Raw genomic sequence first — 19,552 nt, forward strand, 5'->3', positions numbered from 1 at the left:
TTTTGAGCCAAATATTAATAGTGTTCCTGGCCTTATACAGTGGAACTGAACACTGCCAACCATTAAGACAGACCAGAAAGGAGGTGGTATCATAAAGAGGGATTTGGAAATACCTGGAGCTGATATGTGTCTTCTGTTTTTATTGGGCCAAGCTAGTTACAGTTTTGCTCAGATACCGTCTAAGAGCCAATTCAAGGGTTGGAGAGATGGCTCAGCAGTTAAGAGCACTGACTGCTCTTCCAAAGGTCCTTAGTTTAATTCTCAGCAACCACATGGTGGCTCACAACCATCTGTAATGGGATCTGATGCCCTCTTCTGGTGCATCTGAAAACAGCTACAGTGTGGTCATATAATTAAAATAAATAAGTCTTTATAAAACAACAATTCAGAATCTTTATTCCAGCCAGAACCCAAGTGCAACCCCAAACCTTACACACACATCCTGACTGGAAAGCCCCCAAAATTCCTTTCTCATAACTACAAGCTGATAGTTACAGAAGCTGGAAGGGAAGCCCCATGATTCCCTTCCTGTCCCTGCAAGCTAAATAGATAATTACAAAAGCCAAAATATTCGGTTAGCAAAATTAGCAAGGTCAGGCAACCTTTCAAAGAACCCTCACCGTTTGTTTTTGTTTTTTCTTTTTCGAGACAGGGTTTCTCTGTATAGCCCTGGCTGTCCTGGGACTCACTCTGTAGACCAGGCTGGCCTCGAACTCAGAAATCCACCTGCCTCTGCCTCCCAAGTGCTAGGATTAAAGGTATGTGTCACCACTGCCCTGAGAGCCCTCATCCTTGAGTTGTTTTTCTTCCCCCAATTATTTCCCTTCAGTTAACCCTTAACAGTTATTGACACTTTACTGAGGTACCAAAATGGAGTTACCATAATCAACTTACAGCCCTTGTCACAGCTGCAACAACACTCACCTTCCAAGTGTAGGGATTGCAGTCCTAATTTTTGGCTAGAAAAAAATCAGGATGTTTGTGGATAGCTCTAATGACTACCACATGCCACTCTCAATTATTAAATACCTTCAGGGGCTGGAGAGATGGCTCAGTGGTTAAGAGCACTGACTGCTCTTCCAGAGGTCCCGAGTTCAATTCCCAGCAACCACATGGTGGCTCACAACCATCTGTAATGGGATCCGATGCCCTCTTCTGGTGTGTCTGAAGACAGTTACAGTGTACTCACATACATAGATAAATCTAAAAAAATAAATCTAAAAAAACCCCAAAACTTTCAGCTGGGCGTGTAACTGTATGTTAGTACTTGTCTATTATGTACAGGGCTCTGGATTCCCAGCACCACAAGAAAAGGGGCCAGGCAGTTGAGCACATCTTTAATCCCAGCACTTGGGAGGCAGGGGCAGGCAGGTTGAGTTCGAGGCCAGCTTGGTCTACAGAGTGAGTTTCAGAGCAGCCAGGGACACTTGCTTTCCAAGTTAGCACATGATTATAACCAAAAAGAATGCCTCAGCCATCCACCTGAGCTAAGATTTAGGGTGTGTGTGTGTGTGTGTGTGTGTGTGTGTGTGTGTGTGAGAGAGAGAGAGAGAGAGAGAGAGAGAGAGAGAGAGAGAGAGAGAGAGAGAGAAAGGAGAAGGGAGAGATGGAGAGTTACAAGTGGTTGTGACTTGCCCGCCATGAGTTCTGGGGACCAAACTTGGGTCATCTCTCTAGCTCCAGGGTTGACTCCCCTCTTCCTCTCCTCCTATGTGCAATCTGTGACTCCTGCCAATTCCATCAAGTAATTTGTAAATTACATGCAAAATGTTTTCATATAAGCCAGACGCAAAAGTGCAGACCCACTAACAGATCTGTGAGGTAGGTGCATGGTTGTTCTATAAACAGAACACAGGCTTGGAGAAATGAACTAATTTGTCCAAGATACAGAGCTGAAACAGAACTGGGATTTAGCTGCTGTTCTTTGAGGCTGCCCTCTAAATTGAATATGTAGAGTAGGATTAACTTCCTGAACACAGTCTTCATTAATTACTCTCTCATATTTTTTGAACAACCCTTATTTTAGGAAAATTGTCATTTAAAGGCATTCTCTGGAGTTAAACTACTTCCCTAATGTACACTAGGTGGGTTGTTTGTTTGTTTGTTTTATGGCTTTGTTTTTGAGACCGGGTCTCTAGATAGCCTTGGATTTCCTGGAACTCACTATATAGACCTGGCTATCCTGGAATTTTCTTCTGTTGAGTCTGCCAAAAAGCTTTTCTGCTATTCAAAGCTGCTTTTATTTATGACAAAATTTGAGTGGGTCAGATGTTATCTAAGCAAAGATAACATCCTGTGTTCACAGAAATCACTACACACTCCCCCAACTGGGGTCTCCAGGAGTTGCTTCAATATTCTTCCTGGTTTTTCGGTTTATCCAAATCTTAAAAATAGTTTTCACTTTCTATTTAGAAGCCTAGGACTTTTGTCTTTATCTTGCTTTTCCAGAGATTCCACTCAGCCCCAGATCCTTTCCCCTCATAAATAAAACCAAGTGTTTTTTGTGGTTGTTTGTTGTTAGCATAACTATTTCTACTGTGGTTTGAATTAGAATTCAACTTAGAAAGTTGGTGGGGGAAGGGTCACCTTTTTTTGTTTTGTTTTGAGACAAGGTCTCCTTTACCTCAAGTTGGCCTTGAACTCATTTTGTAGGCTAGCATGATATGACCGACCTTGAACTTCTTTACTGCCTCAGACTCCCCAACTGCTGGGATTTCAGGAAGGCACAAATCAACACACCCAGGCTCTAAACATAACTAATTACACCCGTCAGCGTTTCTGCAGCCACTTCCCCACCGGACAGCCCAGTGACCCAGTTGTTTTGGCACGTAGCAATGATTCTCAAAGACATCCTACTATTTTTGTTTTGTTTTGTTTAATGCCCATAGCACTGACTCGAAGTTTTGGTGACGTCTCCACTGTTAGGCTTCTTTGTAGCCAGCTTGCGTATTTAGCCTGTCGCTTGGTTCCCTGCTAAATACTATCTTTAGGAAACATAATAGAAATCGAGCTTGGCTGCCTAGGATCAAGGAACCTTGGGTAAAGTCGTTACCCTCCCTGTGCCTCATTTATTCCTCTATAAAATGAGACTGAGGGTGTGAGGTCCTGTCATCAAAAGAGGCTTCAGCTGCCTTTTAATTTTAGAGTGCCCTAGAGCAAGCAGGCCGAAAATTCTGGCTGAATGACTAGAGGGGCCTTTCTACTCACGAGAAACGGAGGCACAGAATGCTTAAGGGTTTAGCCAAGCATTCCCTCATAAAGAATTAGCAAGCAGCAGAGCTCACTCCAGGCGGAGCTGCAGGAGGCAGCCTCTATGCACAGAAAAGTACTCCTTAGGTTGAGCGTTTCTGGATGAGACCTGGCCCGGAAACCTTCACCCTTCTCACTCAATCCTCTCACCCTAGCCCTTGCCAGCACTGTCACACATCCTCAGCTCTGACGTGGACCCTGCTCAGAGACCACTGGGTCCAAGGAGAGTACATTTCCGCACAATTTAGGCAGTGGCAGCCAGCGTCAATACTGTGACAAGCGAGATGATGGCCCGCGAGGCCGTGAGTCTTTAGGACTGGGTCCTTCCTGTCCGTTTTGGTCCTAGTGCACATTAGTGGGACAAATGTGTAGACGGCAGACAACTTTATTTTTGTGTGACATGTTTTCTGCGTTGTGCCTTTTCTTGCGTAGGTATGGATGGATGGGGTGCTGTGCAGTTTGTAGGACTCCTGGAATGTGGTCCCTAAGTTCCTGAGCAGCTGCTCTTCCCAAAGCTTTACTCGCGCGGGTCTGGCCTCCGATCCAGAGTTTGCGCGTGCGCGACTCCGCCTCAAGCCCCGCCTCTATGATTTGGCTCCGCCTTTGCCACGCTTTACGGCCCGGCACGCCGCTTTTGCTGCAGTTGCTCCGGGCGCTGCTGTTTCTACAGCCTCTCCTGCCGGGGCTGCTGCCCGGGAGGTGAAGGGAGGTGAGGTGTGTTGTGTTCGTGCTGCCGTCGCTGCCCGGAACGGAGTGGAGAGCCGGACGTCCGCGGCCTGGCGAGAGCGGCCAGTCAGCAGCTGCGTGCTCTCCTCAGGCCGGGTCCTGTCTGCGCTGCGGCAGGGAGGCCGCCCGGCCCAGCGAACCGAGCCAATGCTGGACCTGGAGGTGGTTCCTGAACGCTCTCTGGGGAACGAGCAATGGGAATTCACGTTGGGTGAGTGTGGAGTCCTTTCTGGAGCCTATTCGCTGGCCCTTAATTCTCTCTAGCCCCTTCCGCTTCTGGTTTCTGCTCCAGATGCCCCTGCGCCCGCGGATCTTCGCCTTTTCTCACCCTTTAGTCTTTCGGCTCCAGTAGAATCCCGCTCCTCCCGTCTGTCATAGGATCAGCGGTGCCCTCGCCTAGGTCCTCAACAGGGTCCTTCTTTGGGGCTGTAATAATAATAGCCCGTACATTCCAAATACTTAGTGGAATGGAAAAGTCCTGCTCTTTTGAATTTATCTCTAATAACACCCCCCTCCCCCCGATTTTGCCTACTCGGTAATAGTTAAGAAATAGGTAGCGCCCCTAATCAACATTCTGATCTCTGATCTGTCTTCCTTTAGTTCTAAGGGAATGGGGGAAACCAGAGCTCATGTCTCACAATCAGATGGTCGGGGAAAATGAGTTTGCTTTTGTTAAAGGAACTCTTGACTTGTTTTCTTCTCTTTTGAAATGTAGTCTTAACGTGTGGTGTCGTAATACCAGATACCAGAGTTAAAAGTTGACATTGAGTGAAGTGGAAATTACACATTGGCTTTGTAGACAATTCAGTTTGGTCATTTGGGGAATAGTTGGCCCTTGTATGTGAACAAGAATATTTGCATTTAGTAACTCCAGTGTGTTTACTTTGTGGCAGCACTAAGCATAGAGTATGGGAAAAGGTGTTCCTGTTGCTTGTTTGTGTGGGCCTCAACCTCTGTCTCCCTGCTGGGAGCCCTTGGACTGAGTCATCTGCTTCATTTGTTTATAGCTTATCCTTGAATGTAGAGGACTGTCTATAGAGACAGCATATTGGAATAACCTAGATAGTTAGGTTGCTGGAAAGAACCTACTGGGACTTGGTGGCTGCCTGCCTCTTTCTTGCCCATTATAAAAACCAGTTTTACCAAGGGGTCTTGCTTCTCAGAACTTAGACTGCCGGTTCCTGTAGACTTCTCACAATTTAATCTGCTATGAAAATGTTCCATTCAGCCTTTTGTGAGGCACCAAGAGTTGATTGAAAAGCAAATGATGTTTGACTTCTGATTAACATTTTTTTTTTTCTTCCCTGGACAACTCCTACCTAATCTAGACTTCCCAGGACTGGTTAAGACCCACAGCCTACATACTACAGATGGTATACTTAACTTGGACTGTCTGTCTCTCTCTCTCTCTCTTTCTCTCTCTCTCTCTCTCTCTCTCTCTCTCTCTCTTTCTCTTTCTCTCTTTGTTTGATTTAGTGAAAACAGGAGATTAGCTAGGGTCAGGAAATTTCCAGAATACTGAACTATAACCATCATAGCTAACTACCCAGGGCTTCTTCTGGTAAATTTGCAAGAACCAAGATTTTCAATAGATTTTCACACTGTCTTCTAACAGCCAAAAACAGTAGTACACTAGGTTCAAAGTTGAACTTTGGGAGAAAGCTCACAGGGCAGATCTGAGTCTTTGTAATTACTTATAACATTTTCATTATTAAGTTAGCTTTTGTTTGCTTGTTTGTTTTTTAGACAGTTACTAGCCCAGACTGGTTTCAGACTCCCAGTGCAACTGAAGTTAAGTTTGAACTTAGAATATTTCTTTTACTGTATTGGATTTACTTGAGATCAAACCCAGTGGCAGGTACCAAAGTGGACCACAGTATCAGTCTAAAGTATACACTTTTAAATTTTAAATTTATTTATTTAGGAGGGAAGTTTAGTAAGTAAGAGTCCTGGCTGCTCTTTCAGAAGACCAGGGTTTGGTTCCTTGCACTACCCACTTCTGGCCTCCACAAGCATTGGAGACACGTCATGAGCATACAAACATTCCAGGCAAAACAACACCCATACACATTCAAAAAAGTATCAGGGTCAACATACCGGAGTTGGTTCTTTCCACCATGTGAATCCTACTGATCAGATTCATGTCACCAGGTTTACCAGCAACCACCCTTGCTTACTGCCATCTTACCAGCCCTTAAAACCTGAGGTTTTAGATTGTGTAAATCTAGGGCTGGGTGTGTGTGATGAGCCAGTGTCTCTACAGAGCCCTACTGTCCTTGAACTCAGCTATGTAAATCAGGATGGTCACAGATCACCTGCCTCTGGTGTTCACTGCCACACCCAGCAAAAGACTATAATCCATTGTAACTGTTACTAAAGGAGACAGAAGGCTCATTTTAGGAATTACCTAATAAGATACTGAACCAGAAATTTTAAAAAATAAGCTATTTTTAATTCCGGTGGTTTAGAAAGTGGTTAAGAAACAGAGAATGGACAAAGTGAAGTTCACATAGTAATTTGGCTGAAGGACCTTTTTGAAAGGCTGCAGAGAAGCATAAAGACCCTCTTCAAAGAATGTTGTTCTGTTGTATTCAAGGGTTGTGTGTGTGCTTTATTAACTGTTCTTTATTAACACACAAAGAAATGAGTTCCACTGAGACATTTTCATACTTATTCATCACTATATTTTGTTCTTATTTACTGCCTGCCCTTTTCTCTTTCTCCTTCTGCTTGGTCTTCATCTCATTATTGCATTTATCTACTTTATAGTAAAAAAGATAAAAGCATTTTTTTGGTGAACAGGAAAAGAATTGCAAGATCTCATGGCTCTAGATCATGTGGGATAAAGGTGTTTAGGTTATGTTTGGAGTGTTTTTTAGATCATTGTGGGGTACTATTCAAGATTTTTTGCATGCATGTGCATGAGTGTACCTGCCTGCAGAGTTGAGAGGGTGTAGGATCCCCTGGAGCTGGAGTTACAGACAGTTATGAACAGCCCAGTATGGGTGTTGGGAGCAAAACTCAGGTCCTGTGGAAGAGCAGCAAGTGCTTTTAATCGTGGAGCCATCTCTCCAGCATCTGAATTTGGATTTCCACACTAGCTAGCCTATCTTAGATCACCCTGGACCAGCAACCTTGGGCCCATTGTTTCTACTATTCTTTTTCATCTTGAATACTGAAAGGATTGCATTCTGCTGGGAATGGTCACATGGCTGCTCTGTCCAGGGAAGCTCAGTGGACTCTTGATAGATTGATTAGTGATTGATTAGCCTGTCATGGGGAGGAAACGACACAGGACTCTACTGTCATCCCTGTGTCTATGTTTTGCAGGGACTTGCTTAGTTGTCACTGGAACAAGCCAGAGACCTATGTTCCTTGGTATTTTGCCTATGGCAGAGGGGCAGAAAGCCATCTACTTAGTCTGTTTCTCAGGGTTCCAAGTTTAAGAAATGGCTTCCTAACAGGCTTTTATAATCTTCTAGAAACCAATCATTCATGAATTTAGCTAAGCTTTTGTTTGTTTTATTTTGTTTTTGAAACTGGGTCTCTTTATGTAGCCCCAGGGCTGGCCTTGATCTCATAGAGATCTACCTGCCACTGCAGTCCAAATCCTTGGGTTAAAGACATGTGCCACCTCAGCTGGCTTCCTGGACTTCATTTTTAATCCCAGCACTCATTCCATGGTGAGTTGGGGAGGTGGGAGATGGGTAAAAGTCAGTTTCTTCTCTCTCAATCTCTCCTGATCCCAACCATCCAAAGTACAGTTGGGACTGTTAGGTCGGGATGAGTTTGGAAAATAAATCTGCTTTAAAAGTATGTTCATAGGTTAGAGAATTGGGCAGAGCTTGTGGGTCATCACAACACTGTTAGGTTCTCTTCATGTGCCAGCTAACCTTACCTTTTATGTCTAGGTAAGGATGATAAACACCTAGCTAGCTGAAGAAGGAGTTCCTGATCTGCCCCAGGTTTCTTATTGTAATCTGTGCAAATGCAAATATATCTGGCTCTTGTAATCACTGCCTAGAATTATAATGCAGAGCTGCATCCAGCCTCTTGGCTGCCTTCCTGGCCTTTGTATAATGTTGGAAGATCAGGAAAATACCAGCAACAGAGACAAGAAAGCCTAAGCAGAACCTCTGCAAATATCACAGATGCTTTGACTATTGTGGAATAAAGACATGGAAATTGAAATAATGGTTTCAATAAGACTTGCAGAATATATTGATGTAAAAGTATGTGTCAGGATTTGCTTTTAGTTTTCTGAGATAGAATCTTGTCCATACTAGTCTGGAACTCTGAGCAATCCTCCTGCCTTAGTATCTAGGTACTGGAATTACAGGTCTGAGTCACTATGCTTGGCATGGATTTCCTTTTGGATTTCATCTTTAGAAGGCCTAAAGGTAGCTTTAAAGGGTCATTTGAGAGAATCCTTTCAGCATTGCCTTGTTGTGCAGAGACAGTGTCTTGCTGTATCCAAGATAAAGTGTATGTCTGTGGTCTCTGATCATAAATATTGGAAATTAAATAGGAAATGATCTTATCCCCTGAAGAACTTAGGTTAATGGTACAGCATGTGTATAGAAATAGTTCATTTATTATAATGCATGTTATTATAATAGTTCATTTTATTATAACAGATGTGTGGACTATTATGGAGAGAGAAGGGACTTGACCTAACCTAGGGGTTCAGAGAAGGGTTGGTATTAACCTACAGGAGAAATATAGATGATGTATGCAGGAAAACATAATCAGTTTGGATTCATAAGCATGAAGTGCTGGCAAAAGAATAATAGCCTGGCATGGTGGTGTTACCCCCCCCCCCCATACACACATACACCTCTTTAATCCCAGGACACAGGTAGCAACAGGTGGATCTCTGTGAGTTTGAAGCCAACCTCATCAAAAAAAAAACTGAGCTACATAGTGAGTTCTAGGACAGCCAGGGATACAGTGAGACTCTGTCTTGATTTTTCTTTTTTTCTGGTGCCCTAATTCTGTTTGGTTTTAGCTGTCTGGGACACAGTGAAGGCTCTGGGTTCATGGGGCAGAAAATAAACTCTGTTGTGGACTTCCATTAGGAAATACAGTTTATAAACTGAATTCAGAGAGGAAGGGAAAAGAAAGAATTGAGAGGTTTTTGGCATCAGAGATACTCACTGGATATTGGAAATAGTAAGAGAGACCCAGAATATAGAGAAAATAGAAAGAAAAAAACAAAATCAAAGGGCTGGAGAGATGGCTCAGAGGTTAAGAGCACTGGCTGCTCTTCCAGAGGTCCTGAGTTCAATTCCCAGTAACCACATGGTGGCTCACAACCATCTGTAATGGGATCTGATACCCTCTTCTGGTGTGTCTGAAGACAGCGACAGTGTACTCATATACATGAAGTAAATCTTTAAAAAAAGAAAGAAAAGAAAACAGGTTTAAACTGTTGGCTCTTATTTGCCCTTACTTATACACAGAAAACAGACTGACATTCAAGTTGGAATCAGGGAAGTTGGATGAATAAGACATAGCAGAAGAAATGTTCTGTGTCAAACATACCCAGTCATATGCCCAAAGAGACTAAGACGGATGGAGGAACAGCAGGAAGGAATGGTATTTACAGAGAGATATGGGAAGATGGTGGTATGAGACCCGTGTATAGCATAGATGCTCTCCCATTGCAGGAATGGCAAGCTGAATGAGACATCCAAATTGTCTACCGTTCATTAAACCCTATGTTATAGAAGGCTAAGAAAGTGTTTTTATTGATTATAAGTCAGGACTGGGGGGTTGGCTTAGTAAAGTGATCTACCATGCGTTAAACTCTATGTTATAGAAGGCTAAGAAAGTGTTTTTATTGATTATAAATCAGGACCTGGGGGTTAGCTTAGTAAAGTGATTGTCCAGCAAGCATGAGGATCTGAGTTTAATCCCCAAAACTAACATTAAAGCTAAATTTAAAAATATAAAAATAAGTGGGTGGTGGTAGTGTACACCTCTAACCCCAGCACTTGGGAGGAAGAGGCTGGTGGATCTCTTGAGTTTTAAAGCCAGCCTGATCTACATAGTGAGTTCCAGAATAACCAGGGCTACACAGAGAAACCCTATCTCAAAACCATAGATAGATAGATAGATAGATAGATAGATAGATAGATAGATAGATAGATAGATAGATGATAGATAAAGGGGACTAGGTATGATGGCTTGGGCTTGAAATCTCAGCACTGGAGAGGTGGTGACAAGTACATTTCTGGGGCTTACTGGCCAGCATAGAGCCTACTTGGGGAGCTCTAGGCCAATGGGAGATACTGTCTCAAAAAAAAAACAAGATGAACAAACAGCTCCTGCAGAATCAGCCTGCAATTGTCCTCTGGTATTTATGTGAACATGTGTACATGAACACACATGCACATATAAAAGAAAATTACATTTGGTCTTCTGATTGATTGCTTTTATATTTCTTAAACTGACCAACAGCTCAAATGAGAATGAACTAGAATTGTTCAGATGAATTCTTCATCTGAAAGTTCTTTTCTGCATTATTTTCTCAGTCTAGAGTCCCTCATCTGCAGATGGCCTTCCCTTTGGCCCTGGTGATGTCTTAGTTGCTCTTCTTTCTTCCCTTTTGTCTGTTACTTGCTCTATAATCCTTTAGATCCAAGAATACGTATTCTAAAACCACAAGATAAATAGCCTGTTAGCTGTGAGCCGAGAACAGGGAAATCAGAGAGTAGTAAATAGCATGTGCTGTCACTGCATTCATGAACCTGAGTTGTTTTTAGATTTTGCAGAGTTTGTCTCTGCTTCTTCCTATTGATGTTAATGAACGCTGAGAACAAATGTTTGGTATGGTTGTGGATCTCTAGAATGTTAGATAGAGGTATCTATCTGGATCACTTAAGCTGAAGGCAAATTGTAAATGTGCTTATAACGGTCAATGTCTTCAAAACTTCAGTGTTTAAGAGATACTTGTGGTTTTTAAGTAGGAATCAAATTAAATTCTTTGTAAAAATAAAAAGTTGATTTTTGACTTTAAACTTTTATTTGTTTTGTTTTGTTTTTGAGACTTGCCTCAAATTCACAATCCTCCTGACTCTTGCCTTATCAGAACTGGGATTTACAGTGAAGAGCCACCATGCCTAGTGGCTTGAAATGTTTTTAATGAATGTGTATAATACGTCATACGCCCTAATAAGCTCTGGTCTGAGGATAGATGCCAGAGAGGAAGCGATGGGACTGCTGGGTTACAGGAACTCATACAGAGTTGGGGCTAGAAGCTTGGCCTCCAGAGTCGTGAATTTGTGTTTTTCTTAGTCTACTCCTGGTTCCTGCTATCTTTGTCTTGGCTCTTTGGCTGCTTGGGATCAGTTTGGCTGTCCTGTCTCTAGGCAGCTTTTTCTGTGTTCACTTTCTCCCCTTGGACAATCTTGAGTGGTCCCTTGGTATTTGCTGTTTAACTTTATCCTAACTGACTTACGGTAATGATTCTGCCCTGTGTGCAGGCTTCAGAGAACAATGCTTAGCACTGTGTAGGGGTCAGCCAATAGATAGACCAAGTAACCACACAGTCCTTCCTGTATTTCAGGAATGCCGCTGGCTCAGGCAGTAGCCATTCTTCAGAAGCACTGTCGCATCATCAAGAACGTCCAGGTTCTCTACAGTGAACAGGTGAGTGGTGGCTAATGTTTACTGAAATAGAATCTTGGTTAGTGAGCTTACCTCCAGGGAGAATACTGGGAGAGCATAGTTGGGAGTTGATGTGTTTCAACAGGAGTCCTAGATCAGTTTGTTCTGCTACCTAGTGTGTTGTCTTGGTTTAGAAACTTTAGTCTTGATAATCTAGTGCTGCCAGGTTTTAGATAGAAGAGCAGTAAAAAAAAAAAAAAAAAAAAAAAAAACAACTAAACCTGTTTCTTGTTTTTTGTTTTTGTTTTTAATCTGTGCTTAACTACTATTCCTTAACATGGGGGCCTTTTCATGGGAAGTCACCTCAGAAGCTGCCTCTGATTTTCTAGAGTATCTTTTCTGTTTTGTTGGTTGTCTTATGTTCAGAATTGTTTCAGGAAAGATGTCTAGCTAGCAGAGCATATGACTTGACAGGAAGTAGGCCTACCTCACCCCTCTATTCCTCTCCACGACCATCATCTTCTCTCCACCCAGCTCTGGAGCCTGCAGTTTTCTGTGACATTAGAACAAGTCTAGTTTGTAAAATAGCCTTTGTGTTACAAAGCTTTAAGAGCCTATGGAGGGAGGCCAAAGGCTGTCCCTGTGGTTTTGCTGAGATTCTTTGAGTACTGGCTGGATCTTAATGAGTTTCAACTCTTGAAGTAAATTAGATTATCAGTAGTTAAGATTTCTGTCAAGCTGCCCCATTTGGTTTAGAGTAGGGGCTGAATTAGTCCTGTTATCTCTACCAGAGATTATACCTTATCTGTGGGCTGGTCTGAAGGATCTGAGAAGGGGAATGCTTAGTCTGCAAGCAAATGCTTAGATATTCATGTGCTACCTGCCACAAAATACAGAACTTGCCAGAATGTACAGGGGTTCCTTGAGTCATGGTGACAGAGTGGGTTCTCATTTCTAAAGGATGGATGATGGCTTTTTAAACTCTTTGCTCTCTGTTATCCCTAACCGGAAAGGGAATGGCCATTAGAATAAGGAAGTGGGCTTGCTTGTAAGCCTTGTGCTCTACAGTTATCACTCTGGTTTTGAAAATAGGCCTTATGATTTCCAGCCACTTTGTACAAATACTTGATTATCATTTATCATCCCAGTGTTTGCAGGAATGCTAACATTTTCATTTTCTCCAGTATTTTCTTCATTTAAAAAATTTTTAATTGTATGAGTATTTTGCCTGTGTATACATATATTTACTTCCTGGATGCTGTGCCCAGTGCCTACAGAGGCCAGAAGGGGGCATGGGCCCCTGAAACTGGAGTTACAGATGGCTGTAAGCCACCACGTGGATGCTGGAACTCAAAACGAGTTCTCTGCAAGCTCAGCCAGTGCTCTGAATCACCAAGCCTTCGCTCTAGCTCCTTCCCAGTACTTTCTGAGCATCTGTAACTATTTAATAGACACAGTTGGCTTTGGAATTTTTAAGACCAGGTTCATGTAGCCAGGACTGGGCTTGAACATCTGCGCCTCCTGTCCTTACCTTCCAAGTTCTAGGGTTGTAGAGAGATGGTTGGGTAATATACCCAACCAGAAACACAGGTTGTGCAATATAGATCTACATTCTTCCTATTTTTTTTTTTTTTTTTTAAGTTATGTAGCTTCTGAAAATTTAATGACTAGTCTGTCAAATTCATATATTACTAGAACAATCTTTTGAGACAGGGTCTCACTGTATAGCCCTGTAACTTTATATAGGTTGTCCCAAAACTCAAGCACTATCTTCCTGCCTCTCTGCCTCCCAGATGCTTGGGCTAAGGTTGTATGCCACCATGCTGGCCTTTGAACAGTGTTTGACAAGGATCTAGAAATGATATTAGAGTTTCGATGTAGTGCTGTTTTTACACACAATCAGGTGGTCCAGACTGGCCTCCAACTTGTAATCCTCCTGTGTCAGCTTTCCAAGTGCTGGGATGGAGGGTATGTGCCACTACACTAGCACTATGTGGTGCTTCTTAACCGTGGATCTGTTCTCTCTTACCTTTTTTTCCCTCCATGTATTTCTTCTTTGCTTCCAAGTTCAGAAAACTTTTGCTCCTATTCCAGCAAAAGAAAAAAAAAAATTATCCTGTTCTCTTGATCTCTTCACTTTTTTTTGTTCTCCTCTTTGCTGGAGATAGAACCTGGGGCCTCAAGTCTACTAAGTGCTCTACCACTAAGGTCCACGCCCAAGAGAAATACCTCATCACACCTTAGAATTTAAAGCTTGCTTATCAAGTGACCTTCATCTTTTTTAGAGGGCAAAGCAAGCATTGATGATAACACCTATCTCTCCCTGTTAGAGTCTGTGAGGAAGGAAAGCAGATAGTTTAAACTAATTCCAGAAGGTTCTTGGGAGGGAATTTCCCTGTAAGGCCTTCCAGGGTAGCATCTGGCTTTCTAATTTATGTCTTTGTCTCTTAAAACCATGCCTGTTATTCACTTTGTTTACTTTAGTTAAAATCTTTTGAACAGCTCTGTGCTATTCAAGAAGGATTGAGTTTGAGATAGCTGTGTTTTTCCCTTCACCTTGCAGCAATCTGAGTCAATTCTGTGATAGTCTTTAAAACATTAAATCTTCGGAGTGATTGCGGTGGGCTAGAAGCAGGAAGATGAGGCAGACATCTGTTCTTGATGCATTCTGACCTCCCATCTTTGTCCTCAGAACAACATTGAAGGAAAGAGGTGACCTATTCCTAGGTAGGAACCAGAATCATAAAAGTTTGAAGAGATCTAAGGTCATGGGGTCAGTTCACACTGTGTACTGCCACTCCACACAGGACTGAGAAGGGACAGATGTAGAAATGTCATTCTTTGGAGCTTAAACTTGGGCTTTTCAGGAAGAAGCATTATGGCATGGAATGGGGAAAAGAAAGGATTCTGTCTTTTGTATAACCAGATCACAAGATATTTTATTCCAAGAATTTGGCCCAAAATATTTAAACTAAAACACATGATCTCTGTGGGTAGTACCAAGAGCCTGTGTGCAGACATGGACTCAGCTGCTGTGCATAACCAGTACCGTGCCAAGTCTGGATCCTGAGCCTTTTCACATGACAGTACTAGTAGACTTCTGCTAGTTTAATGGCAGTAAACTATTAAGGTAGATCTCACTCTGGGGCCCCAAGAAAATGACCTGTTCACTTACTTAATTCTGTCTATTCCTCCCTCGTGTTGTACTAAAGTCTGAAAGGGAAAGGCTCTTTTCAGCCAATATTATAAAGCAAGAGTTGCAGGCCAGAAGTAAGAGGCATGGCATTCATCCACCAGTTTTGGTTTTAAGCTTCCGAACTTCATTAGTTGTAGGGAAGGTACTGCCTTACATATTCCCTGTGTGTTACTGTTTTGTTGTACGGCTTTTCAGTAGCTGCTGGTGAATAAATCAGTTGTTCAAAGTGTGTTTTATTTTTGTTTTGTAGTCTCCTCTAAGCCATGACCTCATCCTTAACCTGACTCAGGACGGGATCAAACTACTGTTTGATGCTTTCAATCAGAGACTTAAGGTAACCATAAATGACAACTATAGTTTCATATCTGGCTGGTCCAGTCTGTCTGGAGCTGATTAATGTGTGCTATTGTGAGGTGTTTTCGAAACTTCTAAGTGGGTGTACACTTCAGTGGAAAACTAAAGCTGTGTCTATTCCTCTGACTCGGGTAGAAGTGTACTGAACTGGGATGCTGGGAAAGAGTTTTTGTGATCCTTTGCTCAGGCCAAGAAGAGAGTGTTGTAGATTTGGGGTAGCAGTAACCCAAGTCTTGTTTAAAGGGTGCTGAGAATGGAACCTAACTATAGGGCAGGATCAAATGACTGTAGTCAGGTTTATGAGTCTTGAGGTTTTGGGTTTGGTTTTTTTGTTTTGTTTTGTTTTGTTTTTTTCATTTTTATGCCATACAGAATGACCTGAAGATTGAAAAATGAAAATTTCTTCTGGGATTTAGGGTTTGTTGTTAATACTACCAGGAATGAGCTGATTCTTTAGTCTCATTGTGGAAATATGAACCACTTGCTAGTGTGTAGGGTATCTTAATTGGCATCGGCATGCCGTTTGCCAGCACCTGTTCAGTCCAGGATGTTTTTAATACACTCTGTTTTCAAACGCCGGGACTCTCAGGTTAGTCATGTGACAACAGACTCATGCCTCAGAGTCATGGGGTTAAATGGAACACCAATGCTGTTTTCCTGCTTAGGTTAGAAAGCGGCCCTTCCAAATGCTGACATGCTTGCAGCTCCTGTCATCTAATCACAAGTGAGCCACTGAGAAGAAAAATAGCACATGGAAAAGATTTTCTTGGAGGAGATCCTTCTGGGAGGTCATTGGCCAGCCGTAGTTGTACTTGTCAGATAAAGAATGCCTGCTTCTTCTACAAACAGGGCTTCTAGCTGAAAGCAGACAGTCTCTGTCAGCATAAGGTCCTGACCTCAGTGAAATGCAGCCAGTTTGACATGGTGTACTACCATGCTCAGGCATTCTGAAGAGGACCCTGGCCACCTTCTGAACCACCCTGTTCCTGTCTTCCTTTGCATGCCCTCTCTTAGTACCAGCTCCCATACCTACAAGCTTCATACTGCCCTGAAGTAGCTTCATATGAGGTAGACTTACCTAATATGCATTGAATACCTTTCCTGCACAGTGTAAGTCATTACCCACTAAGTGTCTTAATGCAACCAATGAACAGCTCATACAAGCTGGGAGAAAAGGATTCTTTCAGGTTCTATAAAGGCTCAGCAGACAGAGCAGTTCTTTCTAGCAGGAGGGATCAAAATAGCTTCATAATAGTAGCAAGATTTCTAACTTGATTCAGTGTTGTGTTTTTATTTTTGTTTGTTTGGTTTTTTTTGTTTTTGTTTTTTGTTTTTTTTTTTTTTTTTTTTTTTGTTTTTGTTTTTGTTTTTTTGTTTTTTTTTTGAGACAGGGTTTCTCTGTGTAGCCCTGGCTGTCCTGGAACTCACTCTGTAGACCAGGCTGGCCTCGAACTCAGAAATCCGCCTGCCTCTGCCTCCCAAGTGCTGGGATTAAAGGCGTGCGCCACCACCGCCCGGCGTGTTTTTTTTTTTTTTATTTAAAATGTGTCTGTGCGCACATACACACATGTACCACAGTATACATGTAGAGATCATTTCTCTCACATGTGGGTCTTGGAGGTTGAATTCAGGTGCTTAGGCTTGGTGGCAAAGGCTTTTATCCTCAGCCATTTCACCAGTCCCAGTGTTAATGATCTCTCAAAACAAAACCTTAGGAACTTAGGGCTGAGAATATAGCTCACTTGGTGGAGTGCCTGCCTGTGCATATGGTGCTTCAGTCCTCCGCACCATATGAACCAGAAGTGGTAGCACACATCTTTAATTCCAGCACGGGGGGGAGGAAGATCAAGAGTTCAAGATCATACTTGACTACCCTTGGGACTAGAAGGCCAGCCTGGGCTACATAACATCCTGTCTAAAAAAAAGGGGGGGGGGGGAAAGGAGGCAGGTGGGAAAGTCTCTTGTAGGAGGTTCTGTACTTTTGAGTGTGAGTGTCCCAGTTTGTGTGTCAGTGCAGATGCTGCTCACAACCTCTTCCACATCTCAGCGCAAAGTGCAGGACAGACGGAGACTGAGCCAGCTCTGGTCGTGCCACCCCCACTGGAGAATAATAAATGGTGCCTCCAGTCCCCAGCCAGCCGTGTTGTTGGGTGCTAAGCCATGACATCACAGTATCAAGGACTTTGTTGTGCCCATTATTTGGTACCAGTGTTCAGTGCTTTTCATTTGTCTCTGGTCTCACTCCTGGCATTTCATCCAAGGTTGAACCTGTTAAGGGACAGTATAATCTAATAGTCTCACACTTGTTCCGTCCTAATGTAGGGCCTATTTTCTAGGAGGATAGACCTCCTCCTCTCTCATTTTATAATGCAAATAAAATGAGCTAATTTGGGGAGTTGGCTTTGTTTTGTTTTTAATAATGTATCAAATATGGCATGGGGCCTGGTGAACTGGGTCACGCCTTTATTTCTAGTACTTGAGAGGCAGAGGCAGGAAGATCTCTGAGTTCAAGGACAGCCTAGTCTACATTGTGAGTCCCAGGCATCCAGGGCAACAGAGTAAAACCCTGTTGCATGAAAAAAAAAAAAAAATGTCTGGCATGGAAGAGGAAAAGGTTTCTGTATTGAATGTTTACAAGCTGGGTGGGTATGTCTCCTGGGATGTGACATTATCTCGTAGAACGATATGTGTTCTAATCTGTCTCAAAAGTGGATTAGATGGAAGGGCCCTGATCCAAAGCACCTGTGGTTAGCAATCGAACACTAGCAAGAGGGGAAGCTGTGTCTAGGAGTAGTATCATCCACCTTGTAATCTACTTGGGAAGCAGAGGCAGGATCGTCATTGCAAGTTGGTCAGCCTGGACTACATAATAAGTTCTAGGATAGCCAGGCTATATAATGAGACCCTGTCTCAAAAAGAAAAAGATTTATAGAGGAAGGTTATGATTTGTGTTTTTCTTCCAAGTTTTGTTCTTCGTTTTATGTAGAGATGGAGTCTTACTTAACTCATAACTCAAGTGACCCTCCATCCTCAGCCTCCTGAGTTGATAAGAATATAGATGTGCAACTCCACAGAAGATAACGTGCAGTGCTCTCCCGAGAGTCTGGGGGTGATGCTGAGACCATACTAAACATATGTGTTTGTTAGTCTCTATCCCTGAGTTTGCTTTTGGGGAAGTATGTTTTATTTGAGATAGGGTCTCAGATAGCTCAAGCTGGCCTTGAACTCTTAATCCCATTGCTACAGCCTCATAACTACATCTGTCTTTGTAACACCTTGAACAGTTACTGTTCCTAAACAATTTCTTTTATTTTTTAGGTGATTGAAGTTTATGACTTGACAAAAGTAAAGTTAAAGTATTGGTAAGTTTTCTGCCTTACCGGTGTATGTTATATTTGGTACAGCCCAGCTTTATCTACTGCCTTCATTAAAGTGCTAAAGGATTGCATTTCCCACGGTCCAGGAGTTAGAGCCTACTGCCATAGGTCCCTGAGGCAGCCTCCCAACCTACTCAAGTCCTTGAGGAAGTAAGCCTCATTAAGAACATGCTGGGTGTTTAACACGTTGCATGTATATATATAAAAATCTAATTCAACTCTCCCATCAGAGTACGACTTGAGCTTAGGAATGCTATGACAGTCTCCTGAGTCATAGTGGCCCTTTCCTGTATAGCCCTTCTCTGTCACATCTTTTCAGGTTTCTGAGTAGCAGAAATGGAACAAGCCAGGTAGTTCTGACTCAAACCAGTGCTAACAAGACCACCTTTTCAGAGCCGAAGCTGCATGTCAGAATGAGAACAGGATGGCCTGTACAAAGCCTTAGATACTTGAGCCAACTGGCAAAGTGCTGTGCTCACATTTAGAACAAACTTTCAGGGGTTAGGGGTACCTTCAGCCCAGTGGTAGTGAGCTTGCCCAGCATACAAGGATCCTTAGGTTCATTCCTCACTACTCCAACAACAAAAAAGACTGCACATTCCATTAAGGTACATGCCCTTGTTGAGAGCATGACAAGGACCCACTTCCTGGGGCAGTTCTGGAAGTATTTGCCAGTATAGGAATGAACGAACATGTAAGGGCACTAGATCATTTGTCCTTTCCGTGTTATCACTGGAACCTTCTTCCCGAAAGGTCTATCTCATCCTCTTTGTCCTTTTACTTAGAGCCAGTAATGTATTGGGAAGCCCCAGAGAGTCAATGCTATAATGGGCTTCCAAGAATTGACCTATTTCTCACCTAATTAATTTCTCTTATTTACAATTTATTTAATTTTAAATTTATTTGTTTATTTATTTTGAGACAAGGCTTTGGGTAGCCTGGAACTCTGTATATAGACCAGACTGGCCTTTAACTCACTGATAATCTGCCTCCCAAGAGCTAATTAAAGGTACAGACCACCATGCCTTGTCATTTTGTT

General features: G+C 42.7%; 1 protein-coding gene across 1 annotated transcript in view; it reads left to right on the forward strand.

The window, feature by feature from the left end:
* Positions 1–3,863: 3,863 nt before the first annotated feature.
* The window catches only part of Phaf1 (phagophore assembly factor 1), a 29,054-nt gene continuing 13,365 nt past the window's right edge, over positions 3,864–19,552 (forward strand). Inside the window, exons 1-4 of the mRNA XM_034522514.2 lie at positions 3,864–4,186; positions 11,546–11,628; positions 15,033–15,116; positions 18,455–18,498. Of these exons, the coding sequence (XP_034378405.1) occupies positions 4,123–4,186; positions 11,546–11,628; positions 15,033–15,116; positions 18,455–18,498 (275 nt within the window). The 5' untranslated portion in view covers positions 3,864–4,122. The remainder of the gene's footprint in view (positions 4,187–11,545; positions 11,629–15,032; positions 15,117–18,454; positions 18,499–19,552) is intronic.

This window comes from Arvicanthis niloticus, chromosome 18, assembly GCF_011762505.2.
Source record: "Arvicanthis niloticus isolate mArvNil1 chromosome 18, mArvNil1.pat.X, whole genome shotgun sequence".
Taxonomy (NCBI): domain Eukaryota; kingdom Metazoa; phylum Chordata; class Mammalia; order Rodentia; family Muridae; genus Arvicanthis; species Arvicanthis niloticus.